The sequence below is a fragment of the Gastrolobium bilobum genome, unplaced genomic scaffold (genome assembly GCF_033153095.1).
Source record: "Gastrolobium bilobum isolate Gb01-03AN ecotype WA unplaced genomic scaffold, APGP_CSIRO_Gbil_v1 utg6105, whole genome shotgun sequence".
NCBI lineage: Eukaryota > Viridiplantae > Streptophyta > Magnoliopsida > Fabales > Fabaceae > Gastrolobium > Gastrolobium bilobum.
In genome coordinates, this window is record NW_026899702.1 from 496,905 (window position 1) to 519,169 (window position 22,265).

Below are 22,265 nucleotides of genomic sequence, written 5' to 3' on the forward strand. Positions count from 1 at the left end.
GGTAAGAAGGTAGAAGGTCGACGAGATGTCATATTCGAAGGTGAAAAAAGGTCGACACGTATCCAACGCAACACAACCATTGGCGAATTGCATCAGAGAATTTGACAGAAGTTAAGTCTTCAAGACAACCATAGGTGGCCCCCTTGTGGCTTCCCACGCTTAGTCTTAATCTTTCTTACATGCTCAGTATTCCACACTCGCTGTGAAATATGACCTTTCTGCGTCCTCTTACGAAGGACCTCCCACCTGTACGGCCCAGGTATGATCCACATGCTGGGATCGGTGGGCTCTACATTCGAATCAGATCCCGAAGAAGATGATGACTCAGCCATTATCCTCAACTAACTACAAAGTTATGCACTCCCGCATTAATAACATCATACATACGAAATTTACAAAGTCTCTAACACTATTTATAAATCACTAATTAATATGCTAAACCCTAATACATAACTAAAAATCGGTAATAATAATAACTACGTAATAATAATATTACTATATCATTACAACATTCATAGCATGACACAAAATTTCTAAGTGACTATCCTAATGTTCCAAGTCTCTAATATACAATCAATCCTAACATGTATTACTAACTAGCACTGTAATTAAATGTATACATATGAGGTATTATGACCTTACCTACGTTGGCAGAGTTTCGCTACGAACCGCGGTTAGAGAGGTAAATGAGTAAGGAGTGAAAAAAAGAAAGTGGGGTATATATAGGTTGCACATGAGACGCCCCCTTTGGGCGTCACATGTGACGCCCCAATGGGGCGTCACATGTGACGCCGAAAAAGGACGTCTCATTGTGCAGTAGATGTGTAAATTTTAACAAAACAGCATTAAATACGTAATTATTTAATTTAAATATATTATTTTAATTTTTTTGCCAGGCATGCATGCATTTACAATGTTCTCCAATTTTTTTTAATTGTCATTTTTAAAATGCATGATATATTGCATGACCGGCTGCGTTTCTCTTGCTGTTATTTGATCGGATAGGATCTTGCGCTTGGGTTTGTCACTGTCCCATTACGGAAGCTCAAATTTTTACCACTAAAGAGTAATCCAGTCAAACACAATGACATTCACTAGCACCAAATTTGATGCTAAAGGTGCAACTTACAAATTATGCATTGACTCGACAATTAACCAAACTTTATTTTATTATTGTTATTATTGATTATTATTTTTCGATATGGACAGCAAACTAAATTTTATCTTGATAGAAATTAATGTACATTTAAAAAATGTAAAGAGAACAGTACTGTACTCTGTAACCCAATAAAGAAAGGGGAAAATATTTCTTATGTGACTGCAGAAGGGAAAAAGTGCAGCAACATTTTCTTTTATCAGGATACGCGTCCGAATTTTGGTTTTTTTTTTTTATAGTATCCGCACGTGTATCCTAGGATCCGCACGTGTATCGTAGTGTTAAAAATTTACTACAACTTTTCTCACCAACAATCACATGAGAAGCGACGGACCCATAAAGAAAAGTACAAGTCGCAAGCATAATATAAAACTTATCTCCAGGGTAACAATAACAATAAATAAATAATAAAGATGCCTTAGATCACGTGTACCTCTGTCACTTAAATTTTTTAATTTCCATTGTAAACATGATTATTATAATGTTTTGAACTTTTGTTCTGACAGATGAAATTTAGTGTGTGGTTCAAGGTGTATCTGGTTTCGCCAGACTTTGAATATTAGGGTTTTTTGTTGTTTACTTTTTTTTACAAGATTTGCAGCCAAAAGCTTTGGAAGCAATCCAATAAAACACCCGTAAAAAACCAATCCACAAGATACTTGGTCAAATCGAAATAACATCTATGAAGTTGATAGTAATAAAAATTCAAATTTGAAGGCACCATAAATAATAAAAAATTGAGTCGTTGGAATACTTGTAACATGCATGTTTAACAAGTGTCAAAATTTTGAAAACTTAGGGATATATATAGACAAGTAGTTACTGGCTTACTGCAATGTCTAAACAGATCTTAAGGGGGAAGGCTTTTGAATTGGTTAGAAATACTTGTATATTTTTATAAAGTCTTTTAATCTTATGATTCCTGATCAACTTTATCATTTAGTGACTTAGATATTCATAGTTGCACAGCATTGACTAAATATGTTTTCCATCACCTTTATTTCAGGTAATTTTGCTTCTTCTTTTTTTGGAGAAAAAAAAAATTGCAACGTACCCTCTCGTAACCACAATTCAAAAGTTTGTACTTTCGAATGCATGACTTTATTCTAACCCCTTTTTTGGGGGTTAAGTAGGAATGCTGAAAGCACATCCATAATATGAATTCGAAGTAGAGGCACATCCAGTAAAGGCGCATACATAATATGAAGTCCAAGGAATGAGAATTATAGCATAATTCAATATAAAAATGTAAATTTCTTCTTGTTTCTATTATAAAGGTTCGGTTAAGCATTTATGTTGTCTGACACCTTGCTTATGCGATTTTTAAAAAAATTCAGTGTATGATGATATTGAACTGGATCGAGTAGAAGGCAGAGCGCATATAGGCTTTGAGATATATAGTCTCACATTGATTGTATGAGTAACTAATGTCAGGTTTATAAGGACTTGTGCTCATCCTTTGAGCCAGCTTTTGGGGTGGTGTATCCCAAAGTTCTTTACATGGTATCATAGCTTGAGCGACTACAAGGTCACAAGTTCAATTCTCACCGTCCCCCACATTAAAGTGAAATTAAAATAAAAAACATAAAAGGTAAATCAAAAATTGGGTCTGTGCAATTTCCACGCTTCTAGCCTAAAGAGCTCTTGCATGAGGGCGTGTTGAGATATATAGTTCCACATTGGTTGTATGAGGTGGAGTTTATTTATAAGGACTTGGGCACTCACCCTTTGAGCTAGCTTTTGAGGTGATGTATCCCAGGTTCGGGAAGGAAGGGAAGATAATTGAAGGGTTCTTTTTCTTTGTTTGGGAGTTAAAAAATTCGTAAGCGAGAAATTGGAGGAGTCAATGAGATATTGTTACAATTTTAATTTTTTTTAAAAGAATATAATTATTATATTTTACAAATAAAATAAAATTTAAAATTTGTAAACAAAATTATTTATGTATTTTTCACACTACTAAAAATCATATTTTAAACGAAAATTCTGCGTTGCAAACAACAAAAAATTTGTCAATTTTTTTTTTTTGTCAAAATACTTTACATCTAAAGGCAACGAAAATTTTATCCGATACAATATTTACAAAAATAAATTATCTGTCAAAATTTTCGACGGAATTTAATTTTCGTCAAAAATTTTGACGAAAATGATTTGTTAAATATTTTTGACGAAAAAAATTCCATCAAAACTTTTGACAGAAAAAAGAATTCCTTTAAAAAATTTGACAGAATATTTTCCATCCAAAATCTTCGATGAAAATCTGTCCCAATGAAAATTTCAACGGAAATGTCTTTTTCAAAAAATTTGAGAGAAATGTTTCTGTTTTGACAGAATATTTTTTTCGTCAAAATTTATTACAAAAATTTTTTTTGTCAAATTTTTTTTAGAAATAATTTTCGTCAAAAATTTTTGACGAAAATGTGTTCCATTGAAAATTTTGATAGAAATGCTTTTTATCGAAAAATATTTTTCGTCAAATTTTTCTGATGGAAATGTGTTTCGTTGATAATTTCGATGGACATTTTTTTCGTCAAAAACTTTTGACGGAATTTAGATTCTGTAAAGAATTTTGACGAATTTTTTTTCGTCAAAACTTTTTACGAATTTTTATCAATGGAAATATGTTTCGTTAAAAATTTGGAGGGAAATATTCTTCGTCGAGAATTTTTACGAATATATTATTTTTGTCAAATATTTAGACGGAATTTAGATCCCGTAAAGAAATTTGACAAATAAAATTTTCTATCAGAATTTTTTACAAAATTATTTTTCGTTACAAATTCTTACGAAAATATTTTTTGTCGAAAATTTTCATTGGAGATGTGTTCCATTGAAAATTTTGATGGAAATGTTTTTCGTAAAAAAATTTGGGGTTTGTTTTTTCTAAAATTACTTTAGATAACTTTATAGAATGTTCATCAAAACGACGTCGTTTTGGGACAGATATCATGGTGTTTTTGTAATTTTAATTTATTTCAGGGTTATAATAGTTTTTATCATTCTAATTTTTTAATTTTTCAACCTCAAAACGACGTCGTTTCGATGAACATTAGACAAAGTTGTCTAAAGTAACATCAGAAACTTTTTTCCCAAAAAGGGTTCGTTTTTTCTGCAGTTACTGCAGATAAGTTATCTGCAGTAAACCCAATACGACGTTGTTTTGGGGCGGAAATCATGGTATTTTTGTAATTTTAATTTATTTCAGGGTTATAATAGTCTTTATATTTATAATTTTTTAAGATTTCAATACCAAAACGACGTCTTTTGAGAATAAATGTAGATAACTTATATGCAGTAACTGCAGAAACTTTTTCCCTTTTCTTAAACTCACAAACAAGGGAAGAGATTAATAAAACTCTCTCGTTCCCTTCCTTTCCCTCCAAAAACCACGATTTAAATTGGCGGATCCAAAAAAATTTATTTATGTCTACGCACTTAGGAGCAAAGGTTCGGGGGCAACGCCCTAGATTTTTTTTAAAAGAAAATTTTAAATATATTAAAAAATAAAAGAATTTAAATAAATGGTCCCTTTGAAATTTTTGGGTACTCAATAAATATTACGGGGCCCAATTTAATCTCTTAGGAAAACAAAGTCGACTTGTGATCCCTATGAAATTCAAAATAGACCATTTCTAGTTATTTTGAGGAACTAACGTGGATCTTCTTTGAATTTTAGAGGGACCACGATTTCGATTAACTGAGTTTATTTTGAAATTCAGAAGAATTATTAGTCGATTTTTTTTCTTCTATGGAATTAAATTGGGCCCTATAATTTTTGTTGAGATACTTTACTTCCCCCCCCTATATATATATATATATATATATATATATATATATATATATATATATATATATATCTGCACTTGTTCACAGTGGCACAAGTGCAGGTCCGCCTCTGGTTAAAATAGAATCTCAAGAGAAGAGATAAAAAAATAGACATAATATCTTATCATATTTTTTATCTATAAAAATAATACAATTAACTAGTTATTTAAATAAATTAATCATATTCTATATACCATAGCGCGGTATCCCATTTCATTAAAAATAAATCTGACACTCGTACAAATTAAATTTCAACATTGAATCTGCCTCAACCGTGACCTTCCACATAAATGGGGAGCTTGACCCACTCAATAGGAGTAATTTTTGGGTAACATGCGAGTAGGTATAATTTTAGGGAAAACTACTCTTATATTGCATGTAATAATTTTTTCTTCTACATACCCTCCGATAATTGTGTCATCTTTTTTTTTTCAAGTGGTGGAACTCACAAGTTTATCTTATGACATGAGATAACTTATCTCCTTTAACTTGATATTAATAAAACCCATAATTTTATTCAAAAAAGAAAAAATAAGAATGTAAAAAGAAATAATTATAAAAATAAAAATAATATAAATATCTTACTTTTTTCTATATTTAATAAAAAATATACCGATACATTCTTATTGAAAATATTTTCATCAGTAAAACAAGTTGGATTGGCAAGTTGTCCTTCCACCAACATAAATTGAAACAATTGGTCCGAATTGTCAAAACTGTCGGCAAATTAAAAGGCCCACATGCTGTTTATCAAAAAAAAAAAAAAAAACCCCACATGCTGCACCCCGGTTTTCATTTTCATTTTAAGGATTTGTTAAGTTTTACTTGAGATAAAATTATTTTTTATAAATGTAAAAAGATATATATATATATAAAATTATTTTTTATATATGTATATATAGGTTTCATTTTTTTTAAAATTACTTTAGACAACTTTATTTAATATTCATCAAAATGATGTCGTTTTGGAACGAAAATCATGGTGTATTTGTAATTTTAATTTATTTTAGAGTTATAATAGTATTTATCATTCTAATTTTTTAATTTTTCAACTTCAAAACGATGTCATTTTTTGATAAATATTAAAAAACAATAAATAGTAAAAAATATATTTTTGATTTTTTTTTTAAATTCCAGTTGGATGTTGGAGTAATACAACAAGGGCAAGCAATTCAATATCTAGATTATGCTCTTTTAAGTTTTTAACTTTCATTACAAATAAGCGGGTCACGTGGGTGGTTTTTTCTCCCCTCTCCCAAGATTAACGGATCCCTAGCCACTAGCTCAGATCGTGGATTGGCCATAAAAAACTCATTCATGTCTAACTCATTATGTACAATTTAGTAGAAAAGAGTGACCCGCCATAGCTTATTGACAATCTATTATAATACCCTTCATAGTCTAATAAATACGGAACCGTATGATATTTTCTATCCCAAGTTTTTTTTTTTAATTTCTTCATCGATTAATTAATTATTTAATTAATCCAGTTAAAATGAACAAAATCACAAGAGTATTAAAGTTCCAAATCTCTCCCGACCACAATTACATACTCATAACTCGAATTCAGGAGTGTTTGGTAGTGAAGAATTTTATCCGAAAATCTCGATTTTCAGAAATATAATTTTTACATTCAGTTTACGATAATATCCGAAAATTAAAAATTTAAAAAAATTCAGTTTCCCGATAATTCTGGAAAATACCGCGTAGCAAAACAGGAACAATCTACTCTTGGATAATCCACATATATGGTGGTTCAGCTTACACTTTAATGAATATTTAGATACAGGAAATTTTTTTCTTTGTATCGGAGTTTAATTTTATTAAAAGAATGATGACATTAATAATCAAACCTATCAGCATTATGTAAGAGAGTAACTCTTGAAAATTTAAGTTACTATATGAAAACAGAAAAATATTTCTGTAGTTACTGCAGATAAGTTATTTGCATTTATTTCCAAAACGATGTTGTTTTGAGATTAAAATATTAAAAAAAGTAATTATAAAGACTATAATAACTCTGAAATAAAATAAAATTACAAAAATATCATGATTTTGACATCATATTGAATTTACGACAAATAACTTATCTACAATAACTGTAGAAAAAGCGAACTCATATAAAAATCAATTTAATCATTTTAATCTCTAACAATTATTACACTGTAAACCCAATAGCATAAGAATTATTGTTACAAACCCCATGTTTCTAGCCCCTTATCTTTGGAAATTTAGACCCAATCTCGTTGCCACTCTCAAGTTTCACTCGTCATCTATCAACCAACCTCCCTATGATAACACTAGAGATTTCAATCTCTCACAAATTGTGGAAGTAAAAAACAGTATTGTATCTGCTGTTTTTTCTAACCCTTTTGATATGAAGTCATTATTAGCTTGTGGGAAAAAACTTGTACATTCAGGGAGCGTTTGATACGCGTCATTCTTCAAAATTTTCAGAAAATTGAATTTTTTTAAATTTTAAATTTTTGAATATTTCATAAACTGAATGTAAAAATTATATTTTTAAAAATTAAAATTCTCAGATAAAAAAGAAAAATTCTCCTGTACCAAAACGTCCTATCAGGATTCAATGTTTTTTATGCTTTTTGGACAGGGCAAGCAGTCAAACATAGTATGGATTTGATATTTACGTGTACTATAACTAGAAAAAAAAACTTTAAAAACAAAATGTAAAATTCCAAACGTTATTAGTTGGTACTCAATATGTGTATTCAAATACCGTTTTTTTCTGACTTGTAATAGTGACCCAATTCCTTGTCTTATGGGAACGTGTGTTGACTCTGCTTTTGTACTTTCTAATTTTTTTAATATTGTATTCGAATATGCTTCCTTGTATTCGGACACGAAGCCTTTGTTTCTTAAATAACAATTAGCTATTGGAGAACCCCATTTTTATATTCAAATATAGTTTTGCTTCTATCATTGACCCAGTTCCTTTTATTCCCTCTATTTTGTAAATTTTAATTTCTTACTTATTGTATTTGAATATGCTTCCCTCTTCTTTCCTTATCTGTAGAAATTTAGACTCAGTCTTCTTACCGCTCAAGTTTCAGTTGCCTTCCATCAACCTCGGAACATAATAGGGCGTTTTGTAGATTAATTTTTTTTTTATTTAAGAATCATGATTATTAGGAATATGATTGAAATTTTTTTTTTTCTCGAAAATATTATGAAAAAAGTGTTTGATACACCAAGATATTACTAAAAATATTGGTTAATTTTTCTGAAGGGATGTTTGATTGATAATAAAATATTACTGAAAAAATGAAAAACTTTTACGAAAGTACCCTCTTAATAGATAACTTTGAAACACCATTTTAGAAACAAAATAATAAAATAGCAGTGCGCAGATAAACAAACATAGGCATTTTTGTTTTTCTCCAGAATCTGTGGACAACATAACCCTGTTTTCTATAATAACAATAATGTCCTTCTTCTTGTTAGAACTTGTGTCCATGGTAGTTAAAATTGAGATTCTACCTAAAATCGGAAGGAGGATTAAAAATCATAAAACGTAAAATTCTAACATAAAAAAAATCGTAAAAACGTTTGGAATTTTGACAAAATTTTTTTGATTAAAAAAAATCGTAAAATTGCAGATTTAAATTGAGATTTTAACTACTATATTTACGTCTATCTTCATGGAGAGTGTTAAATTTAGCCATGATTACTTGCAATCTGGTGTGAGTATCTTGATGGTTAAAATTGATAGACTTGCTGTTAGCATAGCAACAACGGTAGGATATAATTGTGTTGAGGTTGCTAAAATGTTTTCGTATAATCTTTCTTGACAGGGGTTGAATGTGAGACAAGTGTACATTAGAACATTTCTTGCATGTATATCAGCAAATGAGTTTTCCTCTTCTATGCGTAATTGTTCCCATTTATTTATTTACTTTTTTGGGGATTCATTGGAGTTGCAAGCACCTGGTAAGGGAGAAGAGTAGGTGATCTAATGTAAAATATAATCTTCAACATGCACAACACACCCCAATTTTAGAGATTGGGGCTGGTGACAGTTGAGCTTCGCGGTTGTTGGCGATTCAAGAGTGCTTTTACTTATTATTTGGCTTATTGTCTTTTTATTGCTAGGGCTCGGGGGAAAAAAAAATTACCATGTACAAGAAGGTATTTTGAATTGGCTTTGCGTAGTGTTATATGAAACGAGGGGAATAAAATTTTCTCAAACAATTTTTTTTTCCTTGTAGCAAATGTGCGAGTAAAAGTTTCCCACTATCACTTTTGTGAACATCCAAAATATTACCATGTACCAACAATCTTTAAGGGTGTGTTTGGTACAGGAGAAATTTTTTGGTGACCGGGAATCATGATTAATGGGAATTCAGTAGAAATTGAGTTTACTTGGAATCTTACGAAAGATGTGTTTGGTTCGCCAAAATATTACCGGGAATACTGGGTAAAAATTACTGATTCCATATTTGGTTTAGAACGAAATATGACTTGGAATATGAGGTTATTTTACAAAAATAACCCCAAACTATTTTTACTTTTGTAATTGATAGATTTGGTCTAGATTTTTATGTGTATTGGGATATTTTTGTCTCAAAATTTATTGTTGTGCTTTCCCTTTACTTGGTATTCTGATTGGTATTCCGAATTACCATATTATTTTTGGTAATCTGAATAGTGACTTTTCTTTATAAATCAAATTACCGGTAATCCTTGGATATCCGGGAATCGTAATTTATTCCTTCTACCAAACGTGGTAATTACATTTACCAAAGAAGGATTACCGGTAATCCTCTCCAAAAACTTGAACCTTTGGTTGAGGAGAAATTTTTTGAATACTAGGGAAATGTAATTACTAGGGAAATGGTTGGAAAATGAGTTTGGTAGGGAAATGTAAAAAAAGTTGTTTGGTTGACCAAAATATTACCAGGGAAATTTATTTAAATTTGCAAAATCTATGTTCGGGAGAAACTTCGCACCTGTTTTTTTATTTATCCAGTTATCTCAAAATACCACATCTCAAGTGGTATTCTGTAACAGTGAATTTCATCCAAAAATCAATACAAAAGTCATTTCCCCATCTATCCCATTTGCCTAGTATTTTTTTCAAAAAACCTGAACCAAACGTGGTATTCTCCAATATCCACTTACACTTTTCCATCAATCCCAAAATAATCCTTCAACCAAACACTATCTTAGAGATTTCGATCTCTCACATATTGTGGAGGGACAAAAAAAGATTGCATGTGCTATTATCAACAAACCCTGCCCCCGCGTCCCCTTCCCTCTTTTGATATGACCTCATTATTAGCTTGTAAGGAAAAGTTTGTTACTTTTGATATTAATATTTCATACTTTCATTTATTTCATACTTTCATTTATTATAATTATTGTTAGAGTAAATACCCTTTTTCGTCTCTGACATTTTTCACAAACATTATTTTGTCTCTCTTTTAACAATGATTTTACTCTGGCTAGTTTAATATTGGCGAAGAATTTGTGCTCACTAGATATTAAGATATTATCTTAGTGCTGATTAGTACTCTCTCTCTGCGTGTGACACCCCCACACACAAGCATGCATGCTTACAGAGACACTTTGAAATTGACCTTCCCATTTCGGATAAAATATATAATTATTAGTTGATATTGATGAACTAACTGTAAGTTGTGATGCTATATAATATTATTATTATTTCATGCAATTATTTTGTAATTAAAGTTTTGTGAAACATATTTGTTGAACTACTATTCCCTTTAAATATGGACTGAAAATCGTTTCAAGCGCCTCATGCAACAAACATATCCTTTAACATGAACTAAGGGACTAAGAAATCTTCATTTGGAAACAAATTATAATAGATTAAAGTTTGTTGGATGATCATGTAGTTTATCCCCGGTGGATGTTATTGGGAATATGTCGTGTTACAATAGAGAAGAAAAAAAGTGCGAACAAACTTTATTGATCATGGTTGTGTATGTTGCAGGACTTCAGTACTTCATGGGACGTCAAAGCCACGTCAAAGCCTTCACCAAATCATAACTCGTGGTGTTGAGTGTTCTATGTGGGCTTCCATCCATGATTTTATAAATGGGAGATGAGTATCAGCAATTTGTAGTGAAATCCTTCAACAAAGAAGATTCATGAAAGAAAAAATTAATAAGGCCATTGGATTGCTGCAATGCTGGTTTGAAAAGTTTGTGGTTGGTGGTTTGTTGCAATATGCCTTGCAACTTTTGTGTAAATGTTCATTTTTTTAGTATTAAGGACCAAATATGGCCTTCGATACTAGGATCAGTTGTCCAAAACTCCAAGAAGACATAAGACATGTTCAAAACGACATCGTATTACTTCGACGCTGGCATACTTAACGGTGACTCAGCAAACTAACGTTTCACGTGTGCTCCGTTGGTTGGGCCGTTGGATGCCAACTAACGGGAGGACAAACGTGGTCCTATTTTTGTAAAATTAAAAACCAAAATAAGTCTTTTTTACTGTTGGGGACCAAAAGGAACTTCGTGAAAATTGTCAGGGAAGAAAAATGATATTTACTCTTATTGTTATTAGTTTGGGTTCTTTAAAGCATTTATCTTAATTTTTATAGTGTAATGCTGCTTAAAAAATTATAAATTCGTAACAACTGTATATAGGATATCATCTTTTTGTCGCACCAGTTATAGCAAATTTTAAAGAAAACAAAATCCAAACACAAGCGGTCCTAAATCACTATGTAAGTGCCCTTTAAAGAAGTGCACTATATGTTGTTATGTGCTACACTAATGAAAGAGTGACTGAAACACATATTACAGTAAACCTGAAGAATTCGATAAATTCTCATGTCTTGCTCATTCTTAAGGCAAGTTAATTATTGTTGCATTGACATATGTATGAACTTGAAACCTAGCATTGGCGACACTACTAACTTACACAATTAATAAGTATTTAGGATTTAAAGATGAGGTAGCTAAAACCAAATTAACTTCATACAATTTTTATTTTTTTTATAACCAATTTCAATCAAATACATATTTCATTAAATTAAATTTCAATCAAATTAAGATAGAACAATATTATGTTATGGTGATCCACCATCTTTAAATGTTCCTTCCATGTATTAATTGAACTTTGAGAAAAAAATATATGTGAATCTAAACTGGCTCAAAACCTATTAGTAAATTCAATCACCACTCTGATTTTGTGACAACTGAATCCAGTCATGTATATGGGAATGGGACCACCCAAAGTTGGATTCTGCTGATTTCCATCACCACGTACCTTATCAGCTCAATCCTCATCTCCACACATCTCTGCAAAACCCAAAGGAGGAGATAAGGGAATTTCAGAACACAGTGGAAAAAGAAAAAGAAAAACACAATGGAGAATAATCTTATTATTATATCCAGTAAATCAAGGCCTCCTCTTTCAGTCCCTTCTTACAGTGCCACCCATTTTGAATGCCATAACTCAACAAGGTTCCATGCAAATTCCAACAATATCTCTATGAACAAAAGGTTACACCCAAAATTAATAGATGCCCAGTTGAACCAGCTATGCGTTAATGGCCCACTGAGTGAGGCTGTGGCAATTCTTGACTCACTGGGTGAGCAAGGGTCTACGGTGAGACCCATCACCTACATGAACCTGCTACAGTCATGTATTGACAGAGACTGCATTTGGGTGGGTAGGGAGTTGCACGCTCGGATTGGATTGGTGAGAAAGGTGAACCCTTTTGTGGAGACCAAGCTGATCAGCATGTATGCTAAATGCGGGCAATTGGAGGATGCCCGGAAAGTGTTTGATGAAATGCGTGAGAGGAATTTGTTCACTTGGTCTGCTATGATTGGCGCTTGCTCTAGAGACCAGAGCTGGGAGGAAGTTGTGGACCTCTTTTATGCTATGATGCAAGATGGGTTTTTACCCGATGATTTTTTGCTTCCAAAGATTTTGCAAGCCTGTGCAAAGTGCTGGGATTTTGAAACTGGGAGGTTGATCCATTCGTTGGTGATTCGGAGCGGAATGCACTCGGCTATGCATGTAAACAATTCAGTTCTGTCTGTTTATGCTAAGTGTGGGGAGATGAGTTGTGCAAAGAAGCTTTTTAACTGTATGGATGAGAGGAGCAGTGTGACCTGGAATGCAATAATAACTGGGTATTGCCAGAAGGGTGAGATTGAACAAGCTCAGAAATATTTTGATGCAATGCAGGAAGAAGGAATTGAACCTGGTTTGGTAATTTGGAACATTTTGATTGCCAGTTATAATCAGTTAGGGTATTGTGATATTGCAATGGATTTAATGAGGAAGATGGAGAGTTTTGGGATTACTCCAGATGTATATACTTGGACTTCTATGATTTCTGGGTTGACTCATAAGGGCATGACAATACAAGCTTTTGATTTGTTAAGAGAGATGTTTTTAGCAGGGGTTGAGCCTAATAATATTACAATTGCAAGTGCAACCTCGGCATGTGCATCCTTAAAATCTCTGAATATGGGATTAGAAATCCATTGTATTGCTGTTAAGTTAGGTTTGGTTGACGATGTGCTAATTGGTAATTCCCTGATTGACATGTATTCCAAGGGTGGAAATCTGGAAGCTGCTCAACACATTTTTGATATGATGTTAGAGAGAGATGTTTATTCTTGGAACTCAATTATTGGAGGATATATCCAAGCTGGTTTCTGTGGCAAAGCCCATGAATTATTTATGAAAATGCAGGTATCTGATTCACCACCACCTAATGTTGTTACATGGAATGTAATGATCACAGCATATATGCAGAACGGTGATGTTGATCAGGCGATGGATCTTTTTCAAAGGATTGAGAAAGATGGGAAAATTAAACGAAATGTAGCATCATGGAATTCATTAATTTCTGGTTTCCTGCAAAGTGGACAAAAGGACAAGGCCTTGCAGATATTTCGGCAGATGCAGTTTTCCCACATAACCCCCAACTCAATTACAATGCTGAGTATCCTTCATGCCTGTGCTAATTTAGTGGCCGGAAAGAAAGTAAAAGAAATCCATTGTTGTGCAGTGCGTCGAAATTTAGTGTCTGAACTTTCTGTATCAAACATATTCATTGACAGTTACGCTAAGTCAGGAAATATAATGTATTCCAGAAATATTTTTGGTGGATTGTCATCAAAAGATATCATCAGTTGGAACTCTCTGCTTGCAGGTTATGTTTTACATGGCTGTTCAGAGTCCGCACTTGATCTTTTTTATCAGATGAGGAAGGAAGGACTTCAACTAAGTAGAGGTACTTTTGTAAATGTTATTTTAGCTTATAGTCAAGCTGGAATGGTGGAGGAGGGGAAGCGTGTTTTCTCTAGCCTCAGCGAAGAATATCATATTAGACCAGGTCTGGATCATTATTTTGCTATGGTCTATTTGCTTGGTCGTTCAGGTAAGCTTGCTGAAGCACTAGAGTTTATACAAAACTTGCCCATTGAGCCTAATTCCTCTGTATGGGCTGCCTTGCTGACCGCATGCAGAATTCACAGGAATTTTAGATTGGCAATCCTAGCAGCAGAGCGTTTGCTTGAGTTGGAACCTGGAAATAATATAACTCAGCATGTACTTTCACAAGCATATTCTTTATGTGGAATGTCTTGGGATGCTCCAAATATGACAAAGCTGGAGAAAGAAATGGCTGTTAAGAAACCTGTTGGGCAATGCTGGATTGAAAGGAAAAACATGGTCCATACTTTTGTAGTTGGAGATCAGTCGAAACCATATTCAGACAAGCTACATTCTTGGCTAAAAAGGGTAGCTGAAAATGTCAAGGCAGATATTTCTGACAATGGACTTTGCATTGAGGAAGAAGAGAAGGAAAATAATAGTAGTGTACATAGTGAAAAACTTGCATTTGCATTTGCTTTAACAGATTCTCATGATGCTCCTCAAATTTTACGGATAGTAAAAAATTTGAGAATGTGTAGAGATTGCCATGACACAGCCAAATACATATCGTCGGCATATGGGTGTGAAATATATTTAAGTGATTCAAATTGCTTACACCATTTTAAAGGTGGCCACTGTTCTTGTAGGGATTATTGGTAGAGCAATAAGATGTTAGAGAGAATCATTGATGCCAGACATACGGAAATCTGTCATGTATTATGGTTGTTCTTGATGTACATAAATCTTTTGACAATAACTTCATGAATAAAATAAACCTTCCACACTACTGAGTTTTTGGGAAATGGATCATCTTTATGTGTAATTTAACATGATCATGTCATGTGGGAGGATCTTAACCATTAATAATTAAATCAACGGTGATGATTGTGTAACTTCCTATCCTTATATTTTTTTTCTCTCCTCCCTTATCACCATTAACTCACCCATGTATGATTATGATTGCCTCACATGACATGATCATGTTAATTAACACATGAGAGGATCCACTCCCGAGTTTTTGACTTCCCTTTATTACATTATGTATCAGGTTAAACTATACAGAACTCCATTTGGCTATTGTGTACGCATTTGGTGATGCTTTCCAGATGAAAGATTTGAATGCATGTCCAGTTGGTAATTTCCAATGAGAAGATATAAATAAATTATGAAATCAATCATTGTGGTCCTTTCATGTTTATCTTATAAGTTACAAATTGTCATTAAAAGATGCTTCATAGTCTAATGATAGGAAATCCAGTGGAGCTACAAAATGCAACCTGAAAAAAATATTTGTATAATCCAAAGTGTCGCATCAGTAAGCATCCACAAAGCGTCATAGATTCTTCCCTTAGTAGTTTATTAGAAGCACCTTGTGAGTAAGCATGATGTGATATTCTAATACAGACACCGTATCTAGAAATAGCTAAACAAGTAAGCACTAAAGGGTGCAGAAAATGCAATCATCATAAGGAATCACATACAAAAAGAAAGCTGTACCACTAATGGCATCAGAGCACCAGTGCCTGCGGAAGCAACAGAGTCTGAGTGCTCCAGATTCCGGATTAAATTCCAAAAGTTATTGTATTCCTTCCTTTTCTCCAATAATTTTGTTCTGAAAATGGGGAATAAGATTGGGGAAAGAAAATGTTTGCTCCTTGACCATAAAAAGTGCATGAAATTTTCTCTGAATAAAAACCAGGGATGGATTTCTGTGGGGAATCTGATTCCCTGCCTTTCAATCCTTTCCTTCCATGGTGGAACACGAATTAGCTTCTTCTGCATAGTTCCTCATCTATATTATTTTCTTAGACAAAGTTCCCTGCCACAAACCCACCCTCTGCTGCCTTAAATTCCTCTTACGCGTTCCTCTAGCTACACCCACATTAACACTTTCACTTGCAGTATTCTCTGTCCAAAGTCTATCATTCTCTTCCCACAAGCAGAAGAAGATGGTAGTACACGCTTAAAGAAGCTCATGTTACATAGCACTTAATGCAGAGATTGCCTCTAATTTTATGTTTAACAATTTATATGTTTTTTCTCTCTTTTTTAACACATTTGAGTTGCGTGATGTTTTGGGTGCAGAGTTCTGAGGATTCCATAAAGAAACCTGCATCAGTTGGGCCATGGGGAGGCAATGGAGGGTCCCGTTGGGATGATGGGGTATACTCAGGAGTGAGGCAATTGGTGATAGTTCATGGGGCAGGAATTGACTCCATCCAGATTGAATATGATAAGAAAGGATCCTCTATCTGGTCAGAGAAGCATGGTGGAAGTGGAGGCCATAAAACTGACAAGGTAAAGGATCCATGGCCTTAGCTGATCTTGTGACATTGATTTGCAATATTGGCACTAAAGAATCTATGAAGGTAGAAGTTGGTACTAATTAAATTTGGTGCATATATTATTAACTAACGATATATGACTGTGTTGCAGGTGAAGCTTGAATTCCCAGATGAGTTCCTAACTTCCATTTATGGATACTATGGTAGCTTAAATCAATGGGGGCCAAACTTAGTTCTGTCACTGAGTTTTGAGAGTAACAAGAAAACTTATGGACCATTTGGTGTTGAACAGGGGACACATTTTTCTGTCCCAGTGACTGGGGCCAAGATTGTTGGGTTCCATGGAAGGTGTGGTTGGTATCTAGATGCCATTGGAGTCTATCTGAAGTCCTTGAAGCAACCAAATCCATCCAAAACTTTGGTTCATTCGCAGAGCCACATAACTAACAATACTGAGAATTGTGGTTATTCTGTAATACGAGGAAGTGTGAACCAAAACTATGATATTGTTCTTGCTGTGAGACAGAAAGATGATTCCAGTAAGCCTCTACCAAACAATGTCTCCAGGAAGATTTCTATTGTCGAAGAATCAAACAATATTGAACACAAAGAAAAGGTAAGAGAGCCTGCATGGATAATCTCTTTGACTTCAGTATTCCTTAATTTCTTGTCAACTCTCAAAATTTGGCTTTTGAATCAAATAAATCTTAGAACCTATCTTCATTTCAGATAGCTCATTTGGAAAAGTCACCCTCAAAGGTTAAAGGGGTAGTCACATATGGGCCTTGGGGTGGCATTGGTGGATATGGATTCGATGATGGAACCTATGCAGGAATCAGGCAAATCAACTTGTCGCGCAATGTTGGAATTGTATGGATTAGAGTTTTGTATGAGTATGATGGGGATGCCATATGGGGATGCAGACAAGGTGGGACTGGTGGATATAAAAATGATAAGGTGAACAAATCATGCAAGTAAAGTTAGCTTACTCTACTTAATAATCTAGTGCAAATCAGATTGATTCTTTAGCAATTGTTGTGCATCATTTTGCAGATAGTCTTTGATTTCCCATGTGAAGTCCTGACACATATATCTGGCTACTATGGAGCTTTGATGTACATGGGTCCTGCTGTTATAAGGTCACTAACTTTCCACACCAACAAAAGGAAGTATGGACCATATGGGGATGAACAAGGAACTTATTTCACCACAAAGGTGAAAGAAGGTAAAGTGGTAGGCATTCATGGGAGAAAAGGTTTGTTCCTAGATGCTTTTGGAGTACATGTGCTAGAAGGGAAAGTAGTAGTACCGGTGGCAACACCTACCAAGGAAATCATCCCTAGGGAAACAAGTATTGGTGAAATAGGAAGTGCTCAATGGCCAACCAAACTGGTACTTGCTAAGCCAGCAGCAGCTGAAGAGGTATTCCTTTTTGATAATAAACTTTTAGAAGATACTTAAGACATTTAACAATTTGGTTATCTCTTTGTATGGGTTATCCTATTCACTTTGCTCCCTTTTTCCCAGGTTTCTTGTGGTGTGATCAAAGAACCAGCTCCATGTGGACCGGGACCATGGGGTGGGGATGGAGGTAAACCCTGGGATGATGGAGTCTTTTCTGGGATTAAACAGATTTATTTGACAAAAGTACCAGAAGGCATCTGCTCTATTCAAATTGAGTATGATCGAAGCAGGCAATCTGTATGGTCTGTAAAACATGGTGGTAATGGAGGAGACACCATGCATAGGGTATGATTCTAAGTTTCCACTTTCTTTAAGCACATTTTTTCTGTTTCCCTCTCTTACCCAAGGATGAATTTATATCATCTCTTATACTAAATTTTAACTTTCGATCTATTGGCACTTAAAAGACTCTAATTTATTAGTCACGTAAACCGTTAAATGCAAATAAAATTAATAAATAAAATTAATGATTAAGATTGACAGTGTAACTTACGTTGGTGTAATCTTTAAATAAAGATTACACTTGTTATAGTGGCCGGTCCTGATCCCACCTGTTTAACAACTACAAAATGTAATAACAACTAAAACAACTACAAAATGTACTTTGGACCATTCTTTACATACTTATTGTTACACTTACTGTGTGACTTTTTTATTTTTTATTTGTTTTGATATCTAAGGTAATGGAAAGGAAACAAGCTACAAACTAACTGATACAGATTACTGTGTGATTTTAGATACAACTGGAGTATCCACATGAGGTGCTGACTTGTATATCTGGCTATTACGGGTCAATTACTAAGGATGAGCAGCATATAGTCATAAAGTCACTGACTTTCCATACAAGTCGTGGTCAATATGGTCCATATGGTGAGGAAGTAGGGAAATTCTTCACCTCAACAACTACACAGGGCAAGGTGGTGGGTTTTCATGGGAGGAGCAGCTTTTACTTGGATGCCATTGGAGTCCATATGCAACACTGGCTTGGAACTCAGAAAACTTTAAGGTCGTCCCTCTTCAAGCTATTTTGATCTGTGTGTTTCTGACCAAAACAACAATTTAGCATTTGGAGAAGTGTTGAGGGGAGTTTAAATTTTGGAGTAATAATAATAAGTGAAGAAAAATTCAAGTGTAAGCAGAGTATAATAAGATGATAGCATGATTACTTGTATACTCTGAATAATAATTTGGTGGGGTTTTCTGACCAACAGAAAAACTTGCTATACTATCGTGAATAGTGTCATGTGTGTGTTAATTTCTTACATCTCAAGGTTTGGCTTAATTTCAGATATTTTCAGTTGTTGCAGTTGAACCAATATCTTCACCCTCTCTCTGTCTTGCAAACTCTTGCAACAAAATAAGAATAATTAGTATGTATTTAGCATATTCATGAACTTGAGGATTGTTCAAAAAGCTCGATGTGAAATTGTTTCATAATTGGCATTGTGTATATTTTGGGCTGGTAAACTGGCTATTTGACCATTTTGCCCCTCATTAATTAATTAATAATTATTTTGCCTCTGATTCGAAACTATTTATCAATCTGCCCCTCTTTAATCGACTACTTTGCATGTTTAATCGACTAAATGGTTGTTGGGAGATTTAATCGACTAAATCTCCCTACTTAATCGATTAAAATCATACTGACTTATTTTTTTTTGTGTCAAATATGGAGATTTAGTCGACTAAATAGGGAGATTTAGTCAACTAAATCTCCCAACAGCCATTTTTTGTCTGTTTTGGCCATTTAGTCGTTTAAAAATGCAAGGTAATCGATTAAAGAGGAGCAGATTGATAAATAGTTTCGAATCAGGGGCAAAATGATTATTAATTAATTAATAAGGGGCAAAAGGGTGAAAAAGCTCTGGTAAACTACTTAATGCCTTTCTCTACAAATTACCCTTAAATATTATATAAAAAAATCAAGTACAATTCAGTTTATTATGTTATAATGTGTGAATAGAAATAAAGAGATGAAAACAGAATAATACGAGGAAGAAAAAAAGGACTGGTATAATGGTAAAGAATTAAGTAAAAAGAACAAAGTAAAAAGAACAACATGATATGCTTATGAATTTAATTTTGAAAAAAACATAAATTTAATAATGGGGTAGGAGTTTCTTTTATATAATAGTATAGATAAATATATTTTTATGTTAATAATATTTTACTAATAATGATTGAGTATGATAACAAACAAGCCATGCTCTTAAAAAGAATTAAAATTCCGAACGTAAAAAGTTGCAATCATGCTTCTAGTTAAGATTAAAAAAGAAATAATAACGTGTTATTATATTTTTAAGGGAATTCAGTTTTTAAAATAATAATGATGTGATGATCGGATTAATATATGGATCCGATAGACACATCGAACCTTGAGGTAGTGTTTGGTTGGGGAGAAATTTTTTGAATACTAGAGAAATGTAATTACTGGGAAATGGTTGGAAAGTGAGTTTGGTAGGAAAGTTAAAAAAAAGTTGTTTGGTTGGATATAATTTTACCGGGAAAGTTGAGTAAATTTTTTGAATGTGTGTTTGGTTGAAATTAAAATATTGATGGGCAAATTTAGTTAAATTACCAAATAACCCTTATTTGAAACAACCCTTTATTCAACAAGCTTATTGTCGTGCATCAAGAATTGATACTCCTATATATGGGTGAGCTCACTTACCTGGAGATTCTCGAATTCCACGAGCTACCCAAACTCACCGCCCCAATCCAGCCCACCATCGCAAAGCTCACCAAACTCAAGTTCCTCACCTTAAAAAAGAGGGGTATATTTGTCATGCATTTTTAACCCTTTTCACATATCCGATACCCTCAACTAAAACCACCTGTTGAAATGGCTTCCCAACAGTGTCGATATCTGATTTTTGCACTTGAGATTGCTTTGCAGGGGAAACGGCTTTGCTGGGGAAATTTTCCTCAAAGCTTCAACCAAACGTGGTTGAGTGAGATTCCCACATGCACTTACCCACCAAAATTTCAACTTCTCCCCAACCAAACACTATCTGAGTTCTTTTTGGGTAATCGATCACTCTCAATCACTCTCCACAATTACCATTATCACCATCACCACCGTCATCGACACCGTCGTCATACCAATCGATTAAATCTCCGTGGTTAATCAATTAAATGTTGACTTGAGGGTCGAATTGCATGTTGGGTACCGGATATACGCTTTGCAAATATACGATTTGCATCATGCCCAAGACAACTGTAGATTTGTGATCTTCTTCCCCCCCTTTTTTTTGGTACATACAGGGGCATAGCCCCAAAACAAGAAGAGGAAAACTAACTAAAAGGAAAAACAGCAGCAGGGACGCTGATAGCAGCAGAAGAGCTAATCCCAGGATCCCATATATCAGCTTCAATGAGAGGAACCAGATCCTGGTGAGGAGAATGGAAGACATTGAGACCAAACTTGTAACATCCCAAGAGCTGGCAAGGGTAGAGAGTGATCGTCGGTGCGAAAGGGTACAGACAATGAGCGACTCATGCCAAATCTTGCAGTTTGGGGGTTCATGAATGAATCGAATCAACACCCGAAAGAGAGGGATTCCAGAGACTGTGCTGGTATGGGACGATACAGTTAGGAAGGGCTTATAAGAATTAATTGGTACTACCTATACTAACAAGATGCATCTACTTTTCGGTAGCCCGGATCGGAAGAACTCCACAGTTAAGCGTGCTTGACTTGGAGCAATCTGGGATGGGTGACCTCCTGGGAAGTTTTCCCGGGAAGTGTGCGAGTGAGGACAAAGCACACTGAAAAGTCTCGTGTTAGTGTGTGGGGACAGTCATTGATTCTTGCAAGTGGTCGAGCGTTACAAGTGGTATCAGAGCAGGGCCTCACTTACAGTACGGTGTGGTTCGTGGATGAACCAGGCGGAAGCTGGTGGGCAAGCTGGTGGACATGTAACATCCCAAGAGCTGGCAAGGGCAGGGAGTGATCGCCGGTGCGAAAGGGCACGGACAATGAGCGGCTCATGCCAAATCTTGCAGCTTGGGGTTCATGAATGAATCGAATCAACACCCGAAAGAGAGGGATTCCAGAGACTATGCTGGAAGCACACTGAAAAGTCTCGTGTTAGTGTGTGGGGACAGTCATTGATTCTTGCAAGTGGCTGAGCGTTACA

The 22,265-nt window shown here is 34.3% G+C and overlaps 2 protein-coding genes across 2 annotated transcripts; both read left to right on the plus strand.

The window, feature by feature from the left end:
- Window positions 1-12,280: 12,280 nt before the first annotated feature.
- Window positions 12,281-15,101, plus strand: LOC133292767 (pentatricopeptide repeat-containing protein At1g19720). The gene has a single exon (XM_061491223.1). The coding sequence runs from the start codon at window positions 12,347-12,349 to the stop codon at window positions 15,035-15,037; it is 2,691 nt and encodes an 896-aa protein (XP_061347207.1). The 5' UTR covers window positions 12,281-12,346; the 3' UTR covers window positions 15,038-15,101.
- A 1,142-nt stretch (window positions 15,102-16,243) lies between these two features.
- On the plus strand, window positions 16,244-19,241 carry LOC133292746 (jacalin-related lectin 3-like). Its single transcript, XM_061491194.1, has 7 exons — window positions 16,244-16,329; window positions 16,463-16,675; window positions 16,814-17,278; window positions 17,392-17,619; window positions 17,716-18,084; window positions 18,190-18,411; window positions 18,864-19,241. Exons 1-7 carry the CDS (start codon window positions 16,327-16,329, stop codon window positions 19,155-19,157), a joined length of 1,794 nt encoding a protein of 597 aa, XP_061347178.1. The 5' UTR covers window positions 16,244-16,326; the 3' UTR covers window positions 19,158-19,241.
- The last annotated feature ends 3,024 nt before the right edge of the window (window positions 19,242-22,265 follow it).